General features: G+C 47.7%; 1 protein-coding gene across 9 annotated transcripts in view; it reads left to right on the forward strand.

The window, feature by feature from the left end:
• The first annotated feature begins 1,012 nt into the window (after positions 1-1,012).
• celf6 (CUGBP Elav-like family member 6) overlaps positions 1,013-18,244 on the forward strand; it is a 102,334-nt gene continuing 85,102 nt past the window's right edge. For 4 of the 9 annotated variants that reach the window (XM_023819656.2, XM_023819660.2, XM_023819662.2 and 1 more), the window contains exons 1-2: positions 1,013-1,558; positions 7,951-8,033. In XM_023819656.2, the coding sequence (XP_023675424.1) occupies positions 1,309-1,558; positions 7,951-8,033 (333 nt within the window). In that variant the 5' untranslated portion in view covers positions 1,013-1,308. The remainder of the gene's footprint in view (positions 1,559-7,950; positions 8,034-18,244) is intronic. The other 5 variants (XM_023819663.2, XM_023819657.2, XM_023819659.2 and 2 more) reach the window with 2 other exon arrangements.

Genomic DNA, 18,244 nt, shown 5'->3' on the forward strand with positions numbered 1-18,244 from the left:
AGTAATTTGTTTACTACTCTGACTTTGTACTGGAAAGCCAAAGCTAACATTTTCGGTTTTTTCTTTCTTCTTTTTTCGTATTTGCACCTTTATGAGCATAATGTATACACCAGATATTTGTATGAAAAATAGCCCTGCGTTCCATGTAAATAATTCCAGTCAGATAATAGTATTTCCTCCACATACTTTTCGTGTAAAAAAAAATCGAAGTTATTACCTTTCACTGTCGGCAAGGTGAATTGTGAATTTAAAAGTGACGACTTCGGAGCCTCCCCCTCGGCGCGCGCATGCCTGCGGGCTCAGTCACCAGCACCGCGGTCAGCAACAAGTTGGCAGGGTCCCGGTTCTTATAATATAGTCGTTCGATCCAACAGACTGAACTAAGAGACATATTCTAAGTGTCCTTGCGTGTGCTATATATATATATATAAACCTGAAATTATTTAAAAATACCAAAGGCTGACTTTCATTTTGAATTAAGACTAGCACTAATCGCCCTAGGTCTGTGTTAATACTGGAAGATGCGCAAACAAATTACTACGCGAAAATGATAAATATGTAAATACTTTTCAATATATGATACATTACTGTGCATTTTTCGCCAACGATGACATTAAGTTAATTTAAATTATTGTGACAAATATAAATGGTAGCGTTGTGTCTGTAGTGGGCTAATTAATCGTCAGCGATTTTAGTACAGAGCTAATAAAGCCGCTTTATAGAAAATTATTCCTAATAAAAGTTTCAGAGACAGGCTAGTGTGCTCAGTGACAATATTTGTATTAAATTAGGCTGAATCTGGATGTGTACACAAGCGGATTTTCTCGCCGGATCTTAAACGTCCCAGTCTCTCTCTAGAATAAACGTTTGGAAGCACGCTGCACCCCGTAGGCCTCCGCACGTCCTGCCCTCCCATTGGCTGAGACGGGTTTATTATGCAAATTGGCAGGGGGTCTAGTCAGGAACCCACGGACTGACGTCACAAGCAGAGTGGCAGCTGACACGGGGAGAAAGAAACAGATTGAGAACGAGAAGAAGGATGACAGTATATGAAGATAAATAAGGCGCAATCAAAACAATAGGGCATAGTGCGGGAGGGAGTGAGACGCGGAGAGAGGGGAGCGAGAGAGAAGAGTAAAGGGACGAGTGAGAAAGGAAGATATAGAAGGGGGAGTGTGTGTTTGAGATAGAGGGAGAGAGAACGGACGAGAGAGGGTGCAAGCGAGAGAGAGAGAGAGAGAGAGAGAGAGAGTGAGAGAGAGAGGGGGGAGAGAGAGAGAGAGAAAGCAGTCGGTCCATTGAAGAAAGATGGCTACAGTCACTGCGAACGGAGTGCAGCAAGAGAATGGATTCAGCACCACGAACAGCGCCAGCAGGATGAACGGACTTAGCATAGTACAGAACACCATTCCCATGAAAGACCATGACGCCATCAAGTTGTTTATCGGGCAAATACCGAGAAACCTGGAGGAGAAAGACCTTAAACCCCTGTTTGAGGAATTCGGGAAGATATACGAACTCACCGTGCTGAAAGACAGGTTTACAGGAATGCATAAAGGTCGGTTTTGTTGTCGTATCATTGTTTTTGAGCCATCTCTAGCCATAGCGCCACCGATTCGTCACCACTTCGGTAGAGCATAAAAAGTGATCCGTTTTTTTCCCAAGGTTGGGGCGAGGGGAAGCCCCCCTGCCATACAATCTCGGTTATTTAAAAATGAAATTAATTTAGAGACAGTGCAGAGACTCTTTCTGTTTGAATGGGGTGGAGGGTGTGGGGGGTGGGCGTTTCTGTGGTGTGTCAGACTCGAGTCCACGTGAATACTACGGGTAAACGGGTTCGTGTGTGTGCGTGTGTGTGTTTACGTCGGGCACAGCCATTGTGTTTCCAGCCTCCAGCGGGAGATTCGGCATCGACGAATAACAATAACCGGGACAACTAAATATGACTAGAAAGTATCCCAAAGCATCAGCAGGGGACCTTCTTTAGAAGGGGTCTTAAAATAAACGTGCATTTTATCCATGCCGCCCACTTCCTTAGGTAAAAATGTCGAGCAAAGTGCGGAGACCAGCTTAAAGTTCGCTGGCGTGCATTAGTTCTCGTTGAGGTATCTTTTACCGTGATTAGTTAATCGCTGGCTGTTAACGATTCAGCAAACCCGATGAAAAGCTAAATCTTGCAGTGTCAACAGAAAAAGCACAATGGCATTGATAGTAATTACAATTATTATATATTTTTTTTATGAAAATAAGAAATGAATGTACGTTTATTGTATTGAAACTCCCATGTCGCAAAATTTCGTTTTTATCCGACTATAATGTATTAGTGCATGCATGCACATATAAGGGGAATTAGACGTGCAATGCTCGTTAGATCACGATAAACAACAATTTAAAATGTGTGTGAGAAAGGCAACCCTTTGCCGTTGTATTTACAGCAAACCGATTTGTACACGGATATGATACAGAACGTCGAGTTTCTTTCAATCACGCCTTTGCAAAACGCATCACTATTTTTTCTGTCTCCTGAAATTTACACAGGTTTATACCTTGACATGGAGAGAATTTGCTCTCACTTTTGACCTTTACAGAAATGGATGTGGATGAAGTTCCCAGTGGCAGCCTTTTCGGGATGATTTAAATGCCTCCTATACTAATCGGTTCGCTACTGAAATTACACTTTTTTTCTTCTTCCCCGAGCTGTCACATCTCCCTACTCCGGCGTCGATCACCTAAATATTATACAAAAGCCTTAATTCACGCGTCGACAGTAACAATAGTAAATGTGTCAACAAAGCTATTTCGTGATATTTACAGTTATTTACAGTTGTTTTACGATGAAATGAAAACAGAGATAGAGAATCGTGCATCGACTTAAAATATATAGTAATATATACTAATTTAGGAGGAATAACTGAGCAAAGACGACATTTTCAGTCCACTTTTCAATAAGTAGGCTATAAATATTTATTAACTGAGTGCTTACTATAATGGAATGTGTGACGTTGTTGTGAGTGTTATATCGATGCTATACGATATATTTTCTGTAAGGCTACGTTACACTAATTAAGTAAAAGATTAATAATTAAACCCGGGATCACAATCTGCCTAACACAAAGTACGAACATTGCTTTTATTCAGTAGCTAAACGTAGTACATTTTTTCCAGAATAAGACGCGAGTATTCATTTTAATAACGCACAACCCACGCAAAAAAATGTTATTGTTGTTGCTATATCGTACTGTAGTCGCGATAACATGACCATTAGTAAGGATAAAACTAGTGCTTATACGTATACGTTGTGTAAATTCAGTTAAATAGATAAAATAATACGTGAAATATGCAATGAAACAATTGAAACAAATAAACACAGCAAATATTTTAGAAAAGTGAATGTTCCGGACTTTCGGAATACAACCATCTATTTCATAAACCTGCATCCTTTCGAGAGCATGTTCACATAATATATAGAAGCTGGTATTATATATTACATATACATTGCATACAATGTATATTACGTGCAGTACCTACAAATAACAACAACAATATTATAGACCTACTATTATATGTCTAGAAAAGTATTTTTAATCAGATAACACAGGTAGAGTTCTGAGTTAGCCCTGTGCGATCTGCGGAACGCAAGTATCCAATTCACATTTAATGGGCCATGCTAGTCTGCGATGCATAGCGCCGAGGGTCGGGCGGGTTTTTGGGCAGAAAGAGCCGGTCCGGACCTCAAGCCGGGGCTCTGTATTTGGGGTCCAGCGCTACGGACGGCGTGTCACGTGTCGGAATAGATTGCATCATTACGAGAGTTATTCAATATACTAAGAACAATGCAGAAACGGTTGATTAAAGTCCCGGGTTGCCCCACGCTTTACGGGTGCCCTTGTTGCGATGACACCTGTCATACTTTATTCCGTGAAATACTTAATCTTCCTATTTAACTTTGTCATGATTGCTTCCAACGTAGTAGACCCGAAAATCCCATCACCTTTACGCAACTAGGACAGGGTAATTGAAAAGGATGGGGGTACGGGTTGTGGGTTGATGTTGATATCAAAAGCACACTGCACACATAAAAACATTCTTCACTCCCCGTATTACTTTTCTGACGTTGACTGATGTATTTTTTGGCAGGGCCCATAGCACATTTAATTATAATATATTTAACTTTCTCTCACACAATAGACCTATATAAAATAGCCTAGGCCTATATATGGCATATAGAAGGATCAATATAGTTTTATTCTTAAAGTCACGTTTAAAAATTGCATCCATAAGGCACCTACGCAGAAAAGTAGACTACAGTCTCACATAGATTAGAATAATAAGGGTAGTAGGCCAATACTGTCAAAATATATGCATAATAAGGCTGATCGTCCATACGGGAGTTTTTTTTTATAAATAAAACTTACGTTCGTGTTGTTGCTGCTTTCAACCACGTTGTACCGCGGAGGCTTCAAGATGTTTGCAGTTCATATACCGGCTTTTACATTTATCTTTATGCCGACGAACATTTACCTTATATCTGGGAGCGAGTGAAGTTAGTTTGTTGCATCGTGTTTTTTATAGGTAGGCTACTGCTCCAGGCAACAGGTTTTTTGACGAAACTTCTCAAGGATTTTTAAAGAAATGATAGAATGCACATATATTGCTTATTAAAAGTTTAACGCTAATATAAATGTAATGTTATATTAGTTACAATGCTATACAACAACCACCGAAAATCTCATAGCAACAGGTGAGCCGAACCCTCCATGTAACCGTCGGTGAAGTCAGGATTACTTCAGAAACGCAAATGAGCAACGACGGTGTGACAAAAAAAAGCTTTAACGGATTTTATCCCCAACGATGGTCTGGTGTATTAGGACTTCCACTGGGTCTGAAGTACGATCGAGACACTACTGAACAAAACCTGCCTAAATGCTGACGTATCCTGTTGTAGGCCTTGCGTAAAGTACATAATGTGATAGTTTACCTTATGCTTTAATTGAATTTTAACGGTCATGGTTTGGTTATACAATCTGCTGTGTCCTTTGACATTTATTATAGCGTTTGCAGTATGGCGTGAGTATACGTATATGCGCGTGCGTTTATGTTGTTCATCAATTTTTTGTTCTTATTCAATGTCTACTTATATATACTCTTACATATCTATCTATTAAGTATTCACGTTTTCTGGTTTCTCGGAGGGACAGTGATACTTGATCTATAATGTCGGTACGGTGGTCTCATATTTTAAGTAATAATAATATTGTTAATTGCATTACTGTTAGAAACAGACCAAGGACAACACTGGGGTAGGTTAATGTAGCTATTTTTGGAAAGCTGGGATGAGTTTCTCGAATTTCTTAAATCTGTCCCGTCTTTGAATAGGGCTACTTTAAATTTGTGCATAATAATAGTAACTATTTTAATAATCGGTTTGTCAAGATTATTAGTCCAATGGATCAGCTTTACGTATTGTGTAATGTTTCCATGTCATCTATTTCGGTAATATTTTGCTGTTTCTGTATTGCTGCGTAGATTGACGTGCTCTTTGCAGTTTAGATCACTCAAAATGAGAAAGATTTGATGTTACAAGTGTTCCGTGAAATGTCCCGCGTTCCAGCGCTCTTGTGATGTTTTATTTTTTATTCCATATCCGGGAAACGGGAAATAGCCCGCTGAGACGGGGAAAGGAAAGCTCGGTATGAGAAGAGGGTGTTATGCAATCGTGCGCTCGCAGAAACTTGCGAATGCACATGTATTTGCAGCAGTAGCGAGCGCTCCTGTTTTCGCTCTGCCCATTTTCATTTTCCTATTATCTGTTTCGGCAGTTTCCGCTTAACTGTCAACGCTCAGGGAAACAAACAAATGCATCTTTTAGAACTGAAAGGCAGGGATGGAATTTAATAGAAACATATACTAGCGAGTTTTTTTTTTTGTGAAAAGTGATAATAAAAAATAAAATACTCCAACGAGCGATGGATAATTTTTTTGCGTGTGTGTTTGTGTCGGGGGGCGGCTGGAACAGAAGTTGCCTGGAAGGGCTCATGTGACAGTGATGAGCCAGGCTGCCCCCCTCCCCGCCCGTGCTGAGTGACGGTTGCCTGCTGGCCCAGTTCCACCCGACTTCTGATCATTGACCTCTCCATTCACTGGCAAAAATACAGCGTTCCAGAGTGTGCAGGCATGCGTGTGCGAGATCAGCCACGTGAAAGCCTTGAGTCCACTTCCGTTTTTCCCATGCAGATGCTGACTGGCAGTCAGCATTGGCAGCACGGAAAGTCACGAGCCTTGTTTATGTATCTGGTCCTAACATTGCAGAACCTGTGGCCAAGAACTTGCGGGTTCGAGTCCCCTGTGGGGGGGACGAGGGTCTGTTGGCAGGGCTCAGATTGCCGAGTCACATCGGCAAACGTCCACCTGTGAAAACTGAGAGCTGCACGCTGTGAGCCAGAGCGGCTGTTAGGTAAATAAATAATGCGCCGATATCACAGGTTACCGCGGAGACCCAAAGAGGAAATTAGGCTCAGCTGGGCTGCAGCTCGCGGGATCCAGACGGAGTCTCAGTATTATAACTGACTGTGTACACGGCTCCCAGCTAAACACCACTGAAAACGCAGTGGTACGGGGGTGTCACACGGATGGCTCACATTGAACGGGCACCCCGCTGTCCTGGGCCTTTCGGGCGGATGCTCCCTTACTGATTCCCCCCTGAGAAGCCTGATGGGTCACACTGGGCTGGGCCTGGGAATCACAAGGCCCCTACGCAGCGAGTTCCTGCTGTGACCCTTGAAGTACGCAGCGTCTCCTCTTGTTTTTCATCATCATTAGCCAGAGTGACGTTTGTTCTCATGTGACCAGCTGACTACAGGGGATCGATGCAGGCGGTATGGGGTGGGGAGGCTTGACTGGATCTGGCAGAGAATCGGGTCAAAGGTCATCCCTGCAAACCTCCTCCCTCTGCAGTTGTGCCGCATGCAGTGCCATACCTCAGCAGTTAGGGGGCGCTGTTGTTGATGTCTTTTTTTTTGAGCTGCATCTTGAGCTTAATTACAGGTGCTACCATAAACGTATATTGATGTTATCTGTTTTAATATAGTGCAAAACATTCTGTTGAATAATTGCATTTTTAAGGAATTTATCGTGGGGCTTATTGTGAAATGAAGATTGCTGATAAAATTATAATGTTAAGCAACATAAAGCTGCTGCAGCAGTGAGACAAACCGGAATGTCCATGTTTCTTTTGCGTTCCACACAACTCTGAAACATGATATACAGAAACAGAAACAATCGGGATCTTGAAAATGTGATGCTTTTCTTTCTAGAAAATTGTCTTGTCTGCGGATGTGATGCAGGTCTTGTCACAGCGTGACTGTACTGTGTGTGTCCAGCATATCCTGTCCATCTTTTGTCCATACCAAAGCCATGCCTTATCCATGCCCAGGGGCATGCAGAAGGGCGGGGCCACAGGGACACTGGCCCCAGCTGAAAGCTGATTGGACCCCGAGTGCCCTTTGCCTTGTCACTCATCGATTTATCATTTAACATATCATTGGCTTAGTAGTATGAATTATAGCCCCTCTTATGACCTTAAAAATATCTGGAATTGTCCCTGTCCATCCATACCCTGCTGTCCCTTGACCAGACTTTACTCATACTTCATCCATGCCCTGCTGTCCCTTGACCAGACTTTACTCATACTTCATCCGTACCCTGCTGTCCCTTGACCAGACTTTACTCATACTTCATCCATGCCCTGCCTGTCCCTTGACCAGACTTTACTCATACTTCATCCATGCCCTGACCGTCCCTTGACCAGACTTTACTCATACTTCATCCATGCCCTGACCGTCCCTTGACCAGACTTTACTCATACTTCATCCATGCCCTGTCCATGCACTGTATAGGCTCTTCTCCACACTGCTTCTGTGGGGTGACCCCTCTCTGTGTCTCCCTGCCCAGGATGTGCCTTTCTCACGTACTGTGCCAGGGAGTCTGCATTGAAGGCCCAGAGTGCCCTGCACGAGCAGAAGACCCTACCTGGGGTAAGTCACCTGCTCCCTACCCCCACCTTGCTTATCCTTGGGGGAGCTACCTCAAGGTGAGTTTAGAGAGGGAGCAACAGCATGAGGGGGCGCAATGGGGGGGTCATGTTGTTGGATGCATCCTGCTGTGGGCTAATCAGCTGTTTGCAATTGTCTCTGGGGAGATACAGAATATTATGCTAAACTGTGCCTGGTGCTGCTTGTGTGACACGGTGTGTAAGCGGAGGAGCATTCTGATATTCAGGGAGACACACACGAGTAATGGTGTGGGAAACCCTGCAGCCCGACTGCCCCCCCTGCAGGGGGCGCTGACGTAGATGGGGCCAGGGCCCGTGATGCTAGGAATGAGCGTGCAGTCGGGCCGCCCCTAGCCCAGCAGCGATTGCAGTAGCGCTTCTGAAGCCAAGCGCAGTGCCGGGCCCCCGGGCAGGGCCCCGTTTTGTCTAAGAGCCGCCATGCCAAATTCGCGCCCTGATTGGCCACCGTAAGCGATGCGTGGACGAGGCCCCAGCGTCGTGGCCAGCTCACCCGACTGCTCGTGCATTGCTGTTGTTTTCCAAAATCCTCCCCAGCCACTCGAAACGGAGCTCGATCCAATCAATTTCAGACAATTATTCAGCGTGGCCCCTGGCAGCGCTCAGCAGGGGACAGAGAGGGGGCCCAGGCTGCGCGCGGACACAGCGCCTTTGAACGGCACCCCGACCCGCCTCACGAGGCACACCACCGCCAACGGCAGCGAAGGCGAGATGAAAGCCTTCCGACTCTCTGTCATGTCGGACAGAGAGCGGTTTCCGCTGCCGAGCGCTTGGGGCGAGTAGGGTGGTTGAGGGGGGGGGGGGGGGGTTAATGCTGGCACTAATCTAGCTGGGATTGGGGAGGGGAGCCCTGTCTATGAAGGGGGGCTGACAGATTCTCCATCACCTGGAGGTCTGCCGTTCAAGAGGCTCATGCCCTTAAATTTGATTCATGCCCAAGAGAATTGTTTGGTTTTGGTAGCCAGCTGCCAAACACTCATTCACACGTGCACACGCACACACACGCACACACACACACACACACACACACATGCATGCACACACATACTCTCCATTCATTTTTACGGGCATAACTCTACCCCTAACTATCATAACCCTCATCCAGCCCTAACCTTAACCATACAAGACTTTTGGCTGCTTTAGTTTTTCGTTTACACGCACAGATTTTTTTTTATAAAATTGAGGTTTATATTGTTTTTACTACATTTTTAATAATTACAGGTTTTACTACACTGTGAGGACATTTGGTCCCCACATTGTAGTAAATACAAATCCACACTCACACACACACACATACATACAGACACACATTCTCACACACACTTCTGTGTGAAAACGGCGCTGTTTTAACTTTAACGAATCTGGGGAAAAAATAAAAAGTGTCTACGTAACATTTTATTCTTGAGGCCTCAGCTGCAGGCCATGTAGCTTCATCCGATGTTAGTTAAAGTATTTATACTGAACATTACAGAAAAGTACAAGGTCCATCCATTCATCATCTGACCAGTGGGTGGGGGAGGGGGTGCTGGAGCCTATCTCAGGCACACAGGGCATAAGGCTGTGGTACACCCCAGGTAAGATGCCGGTACAGACCCCACACACAGATCAGTGGCAAGGTTTAAATCCCCCCAGCCCCACCCCACTGAGCCACTATGCCAGCCCAGAAAAACAAAGAGTGAATTTCTGTCCTTGGAACTAATAGTGAATTAAGCTGCATTGTACACGCTGTACTAACTGTGAAACCTGTTTGGCGTGCTGGTACGTGGCCCACAAGGCCTCCGCTTCCCGTGTTCTCATTGGCCGTTCACAGAAGCCCTGCTCTCACCCTCTCTCTGGGCCAATCTCCTGTCCCCGCGGACCCCAGCGGCACTCACACAGCCTTTTAAGGGTCTCTGGGATGCTGCTCTTCCATCGCGCTCCAGAGCCCCGCCCTCCTGCACTCTCAAAGCTTTCCTCTGCCTGCCTCTTTCGGCCATGGACACCCAGTGAGCTGGTGTGGAGCCTGTAGTCTTTAAGTGGAAATCTGCTGGGTTTTTTGGGGGTCCAGCAGAGGTGTCGACTTATTCACTGCTCGGTCCAATTCGGTGCCCAAGCGTGAATGTAACAGGCCTGCTAATTGGCTCAGGCAAGCCCAATAGCCAATTAGTCACTTATTTTCCCGTTCTCTGACATCTTTCATTTATGAGGTCTGGTTGATAACGGTGCCCAGTGCCCCTCTTAGCACCACATGCAAGTCAGGGCAATGCCCCTGGCATCAACGAGTCATACCATCCTCTGTGCCCGAACCTCAGGTTCTGAGGCCTCCCATACAGAAATTCGCCCACCCACCCACAAGTGTCCCCCACACCCCACGCAAGAAAGTCACCCCGGCTCCATGCCACCCTGAAGCTGGTGTCGCCGTCGGCACATTTTGACACAACCCACCCTCTCCTACGTTCACTCGTGATGGAAACATTAGCGGACATGCTCAGGACTCCTTCTAAATAAAGGTTTTGGCTGGGGTAATGAGAGTCCGCTTTGTATGCAGATTTCTGTCCCGTCTAACTGCGTAATTAGTCGAGCGTAACACTCGTGTTAATTAAAATGCGTTGACGGGGCACCAATTAACCAGTATCGGTTCATGAACTGTCTTATATTTTAATGTAAGAAGAAAAAACCTCTAACAACATATTTATATAACAAATGATCCGAAGATCCAGGCCAGTGTTCTGTAAACAGCTCTATCACACAGTTACGGTAATGAGAGCACTTTTTTAAGGTGATCCGACCTTGTCCCGCGTTCCCGTCTCTCTCCACGTACTTTTCCCATGTGCGGTAAAGTGCACCATTAGGGTCCCTTGATGGTTGCTCTTCTTAACCCTCACATTCCTTTATCATCATCATCACTTCCGTCATTGTCACCTCTGTCTTCCTCACCTCTGTCTTCGGCACCTCTGTCATCATCACCACCATCATCACCACTTCTGTCATTGTCACCCCTGTCACCATCACATCCGTCATCGTTTCCTCTGTCATTGCCACCTCAGTCATTGTTCATTATCCTTTCGTCAGTCATCGTCACCTCAGTCATCATTACCTTGGTCGCAGTCACCTCAGTCATTCACACCTCAGTCATTGTCTCCTCCATCGTCACCTCTGTCTTCTTCATGTCTGTCATCATCAGCTTCATCATCGTCTTCACTATCGATTCAATTCCTTCTAACACCATCTGTGCTTCTGTTCCTCCTTATCTTGTAGGTGGGTTGGGGGGCACCAAATGTCTCATGAGGATGGGCAATGGGGTGGGAAGTCTGCAAGGGGGGGGGGGGATCGTTGGCGTCACCGTGTCCCCCGTGTCTTATCTCAGAGGGCACCCGGGGCACCCGTCTGTAAGATCCCCCCAAACGGGGGCACCTCGCAGACGCAGACTAATTACGGAGCGAGTGCGGGGCCAGGCAGTCCCCCGAAAGGACAAATTACAGTCTGCTGCTGGTCAATTTGTCCTCCACGCAAGATTTGTCAAACTTCGGCGCCCACAAGAAATTAATTCCCATTATGAGGAAAGAGGCCGGACTCCGGATGCAAGGAAACTCAAGCGACTGCCAGGTCATAAATTACATCTGTATCGCATTGTTATTACGTCCCTTTTTTCCAGTGGAAAGAGAGAAATAAAGGAAAAAGAAATAAGTCCTAACCCGTTGGCAGGAAAATAAATTCCTCTGATTGTACAGGACAGGGTTACGTCCTCGCATTAATCAGGCCGGCAAATCTCAGCCAGCGATAGCCTTTTATCTCACAGTTCCTCTCTTTCGCTACTACGGATGTCGTTTGCTGTGAGTTGGGTAATTGGGTGACGCATTGTGTTGTGTATCTGGGCAGAGTTTGTGTGGAGGGCTGCTGGAAATGGGCGGGGCATAGAGAGTCATGGTGTCGGCCCATAGGAGGTGGGGGGGGGGGAGGGGGGCGTCTGTATGGAACTTTCAGCAGGAGGGCTGGCATCTGTTGCCTGTTGCTATGGGTGCAGAATTTGTTCTTGGCAGAACAAACCCCTTTATGTGTTGATGATAGTCTCTGGACCGCCCCGCAGCCACGTTTTTGTCATGCGGTTCGGTCTGCATGTGCGTGGTGATGTAACCATCAGCACTATTCCAGCTGCATCGCTGAAGCTCAAGGGTGAGGTTTAAGCCGTGCGGTAAGAGCACGGTAAACGGTCTGGCAGAGCATGGCCCATGGAGCCTTTTACCACCTGGCCGTGCCAAAGAGACAGACTGTCCCAAGGATGATGACACCGCGGGCCGCATCATGTGACCAGCCCCAGTCCAGCGGGCTCGCGACCAGCGCGGGCGGCCCTGCCGTCTGACGGCTTGAGCGGCGCCGGGCAATTGCAAATGTGGGGCTTCTGCATGGGTGTGTGTGTGTGTGGATTATGTTTATATTACATTGTGGGGACCAAACGTCTCCCACAATGCTATAAAAACCTGTCAGTGATATTCTGACATTGTGGGGACCATTTTTCAGCTCCCCACAAAGATCTGAGACTGCAATCAAAAAACGAAAAATGGCAAACGTCCTGTATTTTGTTTGTTTACTTATGGTTAAGGTTAGGGCTGGGTAGGGGTTAAGGTCATCATGTTGAGATCAGGGTTTTCCCCATAGAAATGAATAATGATATAATTCACACAATGATATAATTACAAACCTACGTGTGCATGTGTGTGTGAGTAATTTCATGGTTTTATGTGTCAGTGAATGAATGTGCTCATTTATGTACTTGTGAGGGTGAGAATTGCTGCCCATGTGTGTGTTTGTGTGTATCGGTAGTTTCAGGGTTTCAGGAGGGGTGCAATGCCCACCGACACCCGCATGGGGCATCTCCTGCTGCCTCTAAAAGTTCTTGCCTGGCATCTTTCATGTACTTAGGCAAACGCACAGCCGGGTTGGTTGCCTGGCGATCTCATGCACACGGCGCTATGGGCGGATGGCACCTTCCTGCGTCTCACTCCTCATGGACTCGCCGTGTGTCTATCGCCAGGGTCCGAAGCCCCCCCCACTCTGGCACCCGCCCCCATCCCTCACCTTCTCTCATGGTGGCGTCTTGTCAGGTGGCATCTGCAGACCCTCATCTTCATCCGTCTGCCTCCCGTCCCGTAATGAAGCAGGGTCAATATACGAGAGGATGGGACTAATAGTGCAGTCGCTCCGCACGAGTGCATAAAGATGGCAGGGTGGAAAATGAGCTGAGATGCCAACCCCCCCCCGCCCAACCAAAACCTAGCCCCCCCCCCTTCCCCCCACTGCTGCCTGTGTCGCTCAGACCAACAAAAAAAAATCAGCCCATTCTAATTCTCGGCACACTTCAGCAATCACCAAAACATGGAGGCAATCTGCTTGTATTTGTTCAAAAGCAAAGGGAAGCGTGGCGTCTGCTGCAGGTCGCTAAGTGGAGCCTCGACCGATGACTGGCGTTAAATAGAGCCGCGCCTGCTCCACCAATCACAATCCACTTCAGCAGTGAGGGACGATAAGCGCATTCAAGCCCTCCTATCAGGGTCTGAATAAACGGAGTTGCACATTAGCCATCTCCTGATTCTCCAATCAGGGCTTGCATAAACACAAATGGGCAGTAACCAACTCCCAGTCCTCCAATCAGAGCTTGCATAAACACTGATGAGGATTAGCCATGCCGTGGTTCTCCAATCAGGGCTTGCATAAACACAAATGGGCGTCACCCAACTGCCAGTCCTCCAATCAGTACTTGCATGAAAACTAATGAGCATTACTCGCATCCCAGTCCTCCAATCAGAGCTTGCATAAACACTGATGAGGATTAGCCATGCCGTGGTTCTCCAGTCAGGGCTTGCATAAACACAAATGGGCGTCACCCAACTCCCAGTCCTCCAATCAGAGCTTGCATGAACGCCGATGAGCGTTATCACCCCTTCTAGTTCTCCTGGGATATCTCCCGTCTGCAAGCCCAGTGCGGAGGCGTTCAGGGTTTCGGGCAGTGCCGCACTTCAGTGAAGCAGCCCCCATGCGCTGCGCCCTGTGGGGAGAGGGTGGGTGTGTGACTTGAAAGTTGGAGGCAGCTTTAAATTGATGAGTCATCAAAGTAAGTTAAGATGGGGTTGAGTGTGGGCTTTGCATAATTGATATTCAGCAGCAGCAGTACACCCTCTTCCCACGCTGCGTCTAAAGGATTAACTGTGAGACTCTCATCGCAACTTTAGTTTTAAAAAGTGACCTTGTGTCTGCGGTGACTGAGGTAGCAGGCAGCGCGGCGGCTAAGGGAGCAGACCTGTGCCCAGGGGTACCCATCACCGAGCGGGTCGAGGCTGATGGACCGTTGTTCCAGGTACTTAGGATTATGAGACCGGCAGGAGCATCGTGCAACTGGGTCCTGAGACGCTGTGATGGCAAAGAGAACCATGTGACCCAGCGCCCGGGCGCAGGAGGCGTGACCCAGGCATAGGAGAAAGAGAAAAAAGATGGATGGTACTACCGAAACAGCCGTTCTTAGGCCTCGGACTGGCATCCAGGTTACGGTGCTGTGATAAAACTGATCAGAAATCAGCAATATGATCCTCACGCCTAATCAGAGATGCCTCCATCACCTGTCTCTGCCTTCCTGAGACAAACAAAAACACCCCCACCAGACATCAATATAGTTAATAAACTGTTAACACTCTGTTCAGCATGTTCTTTTTAAAAGGTATGCGATTACCCACAATTCTCATCTATGCCTCATACCCCCGTCTGCTCCAAACTCTCCGTACCCCCGTTTATGCCTCCGGCCATTTCCCAGCCCGTCTGCCTCCTTTCTTCCGTCCATCTTTTAACTGCTCCTTACTGCTGTGCCGTTTTGGTTTTAATCTTTCTTACCGTCGCTCTCGTTTTTTTTTTTTGCCTGTTTGAAGGCGCCGCTCTGTTCATTTTCCCCTCTTTTAATTATTTCCGTCTGCAGCCCTTTGACCTGCCTCCCCGCACCGTGTGCTAATCAATCTCTCTCTTTTTTTTTTTTGTTCCGTTCATCCCCCTTTCCTGCAGTCAGAGGGAAGCAGGATTTAAGTATGGATCCACTTTAATTGTGTACGCCCTCCTGAGTAAATAAAAGCCTTTTTGTTCTTGTTACTCGCCCCCTGTGCAAGTTCACTGGGTTCGATTGCTGGCTCTCTCTTGCGTTAAATCTCTCGCGGTCCTGTTTCCCGTTCGTTGTCCCTCCGTCACCCGGTTCACGCGACTGCTCAGCCTCAGCCAAGAATCTTTGCCCAAATCCCACCTCAAACTCGGCACTGTGGGTGTCCTGTGAAAGGTGTTACCTTCGATTACCTCAGCCTACCCTCTCCCCCTCCCCCCACTTCAGCCAGCATGGTGTAGCTGAATATGAAACCTGCACAACAGGGCTTGTTGTTGTGTCTGCTGTAGCACACTAGGGGGCAGGCTTCGGGCTTCTGTGGTGCCCAGGATTGCTCCCCCCGCTGCAGGATCGCATTGCCTGCTGATGCCGGTTGTGTCATGTTTCCCTGTGTAGGTCTCAGGCTATACGCATAACACCGGCTCTGTCGTAAGCATGCACCGTGAAAGCTTTAGCAATGTCGTCGCATCTCCGAAATGCGATACGTGGGGATGAAGTCATCGAAACACCACCGACAACAGTGATATCAACAGCACTTGTGGCATGGTGCTTATTTTGCATGGTGGAGAATAAAGTGATCGATAAAAATGGCTTTTTTTTAAACGTTTCTGCTTGAGTTTCATGTATTGCATTTTGCATCAATACAGACGGACGCCATTTTGGAAAAGAGCACAAACGAAATCAATAAAGCATATCGGCACGTCCTGGGAGGTGTCATCGGCGTGCAAGTCTGTGTGGCAATGCAAGTATGCAAGGAGGATCCACGTGTAACTCTGACTATACACTTGTGCGGATGCTTTAATAGTGTGTCGGGGGGGGGGGGGCATTCACCGACCCCATGTGCCCCAAAAGGCAGTGGATAGCGGCAGAACGGGGTGACTGGCACGTGTGTCTGTGAGTGTGCGTGCACCGATCCGGGCTGAGTGACAGTGATGGGAGATAAGGCCCCATGGAGCGCAGCAGCAAACAGAGCTGCAGACGGCGATAAGGCAGAGATTAGTGCCTCACAAAGAGAGGGAGCAGAGGAGGCTTGCAGACAGGGGGGAAGAGGAGCAGAGGGAAAGAGGGGGAAGGGAAAGGGGACCCAAGGAGGGCAGGAGAGGGAGAGAGAGGGGAGGAGGAGCAGAGGGAGAGACAGGGAAAGAGGGAGAGATGAGAATGGGACAAAGGGAAGGAGGATCAGAGGGAGATATGGGGAAGGAGGAGTTGAGGAGGACAGGGAGTGAAGGGGAGGAGGAGCAAAGGGAGAGATGGGAAAGGAGAGAGAGATGAAATGGGGAGAGAGAAGGGAGTAGGGGCGTGGGGGGCGACCCAAAGGAGAGCAGAGGGAGAGAAAGGGGAGGAGGAGTAGATGGAGTAGTATAAAGGAGGAGGACAAGAAAGGAGAGGATGAATGTTCCCCATAACTTTTTACCATTTCTATTTTATATAGTTTTTACGTTTAGTTTGATAGTTTTTATTTGACACAAAGCACTGCTGACCGCGCCCTGGTTGGTATTTTCCTCAGTGACGTGATGAAAACACGGTGGATTCGCGGCTGTTTCCCGTGCGGCAGCAAGACGGGGCATCTTGCGAGCTTCTTTATCCGTTCGTCTCCGTGTGCGGCTGCCTTAGCTCACTCACCCGCCTGCCGCTGCTACCTCTCCCTCCCAAAATACTCGCGTGTTCAATCCACACAGTACAAAGGCACACGGAACAAGTTCGAACGCGTCCATCCGTGATTCATTTACACGACGCCGCTGCGTGATCTCGCCAGCGTGCAGCTTCGCATGTTCACGCTGCGCCGGCACGGCAGTCCGGCTCAACGGGCGAGTTTCGCGCTGCATACGCGCCACGACGCATCCCATACATAAGATGCGGTTAGATTGTACTGTAGCTGTGCTTTGCAAATTGAAATCGCCATGTAACTGAGAAGTAATTGCATTTAGAAGTTACGTAGAATAATTTATGTTGAAATCTATATTTATTGCATAATATTTGCATTTTTTCTAGAATAAGATGTTGACTTCTCCAAATGATACTCCATTGGTATTGCTAGATTAAAATGTGCAAAGAGAGCAGATTGATTTCATTTTGATTTTAACTGTCCTTAACATCCTGTGTAAATAAGCTGAGGGTTGTGCTTTTGATGGACGAAAATAGAGGCTGACTTTATTTTAGCTTCACATTACACTTTAGATTAGCGAGGCGCTGTAGCCGTCACCGGATTAAAGGGGCCTGACAGGCCACATTCTCAGGCTGCACTTCCATCTGGCAGCGCTGACACCGTCCCGTTTGAGTGGGGCCCGCATCCGGGGGCAGGCGGGGCCCGCAGGACTCACCGCCCGTCCCGGACACGACTCTCTTGATGTTTAGCTGATTCAGCGTTCTCTGTTTGAGTATTATGACAGCGTAAATCAGGCACATCTCACACTCCACATAGGTGTGTCTCAGTGTGCATCTGTTATCAGTTTTAACTCTTTATTTGTCGCTATTAGCAACCAGCAATTTGCAAGTCAGTGCAGCGGCACAATGTCGTGGACAGTGATGGGGAGACGTTGGCTGTCTGGGGGTCACGGCTGTGGGTCAAATTGAGTCACGGTGAGTCATGGTGAGTCACGGTGATCTGGGATGTCAGATTCTTGCACCGTGTGTAGGGGGGGGGGGGGGGGGGGAGGGGACTTCATCAACTGTGATCATGGCGGGGCGCTGTGACGCATGGGTCACACTCCCATGACCTCACGCGTCCGTGCCGTGTGGCCCAAGTAAAGTCGTGTTACTAACTGATACGTTTCATTTCCAGGGCCTTTGGGCTCCTTAAACAGCCATGTTGTTGGGCAGCTTCTAGCCAAGGGCAGAGAGGGTATTTTGTTTGTGATGTATAGCAGGAGTTCTTTCATCTTCTCTCGTAGGCAGGGAGTTCCCCGTTCCCAGGGCTGTGCAGCAAAGGCATGGGCCCCCGCCCCTCTGACAGGTGACAGTCCCCGTGCTCTTTAATGTGGGGCGAAAACACACAAATCCCACGAAGCTGGCCGGGGACCAGGTGTCTCCCAGCACGACAGCTCGCAGAAAACGCCGGAAGGCGA

Source organism: Paramormyrops kingsleyae, chromosome 11 (genome assembly GCF_048594095.1).
Source record: "Paramormyrops kingsleyae isolate MSU_618 chromosome 11, PKINGS_0.4, whole genome shotgun sequence".
Lineage (NCBI taxonomy): Eukaryota > Metazoa > Chordata > Actinopteri > Osteoglossiformes > Mormyridae > Paramormyrops > Paramormyrops kingsleyae.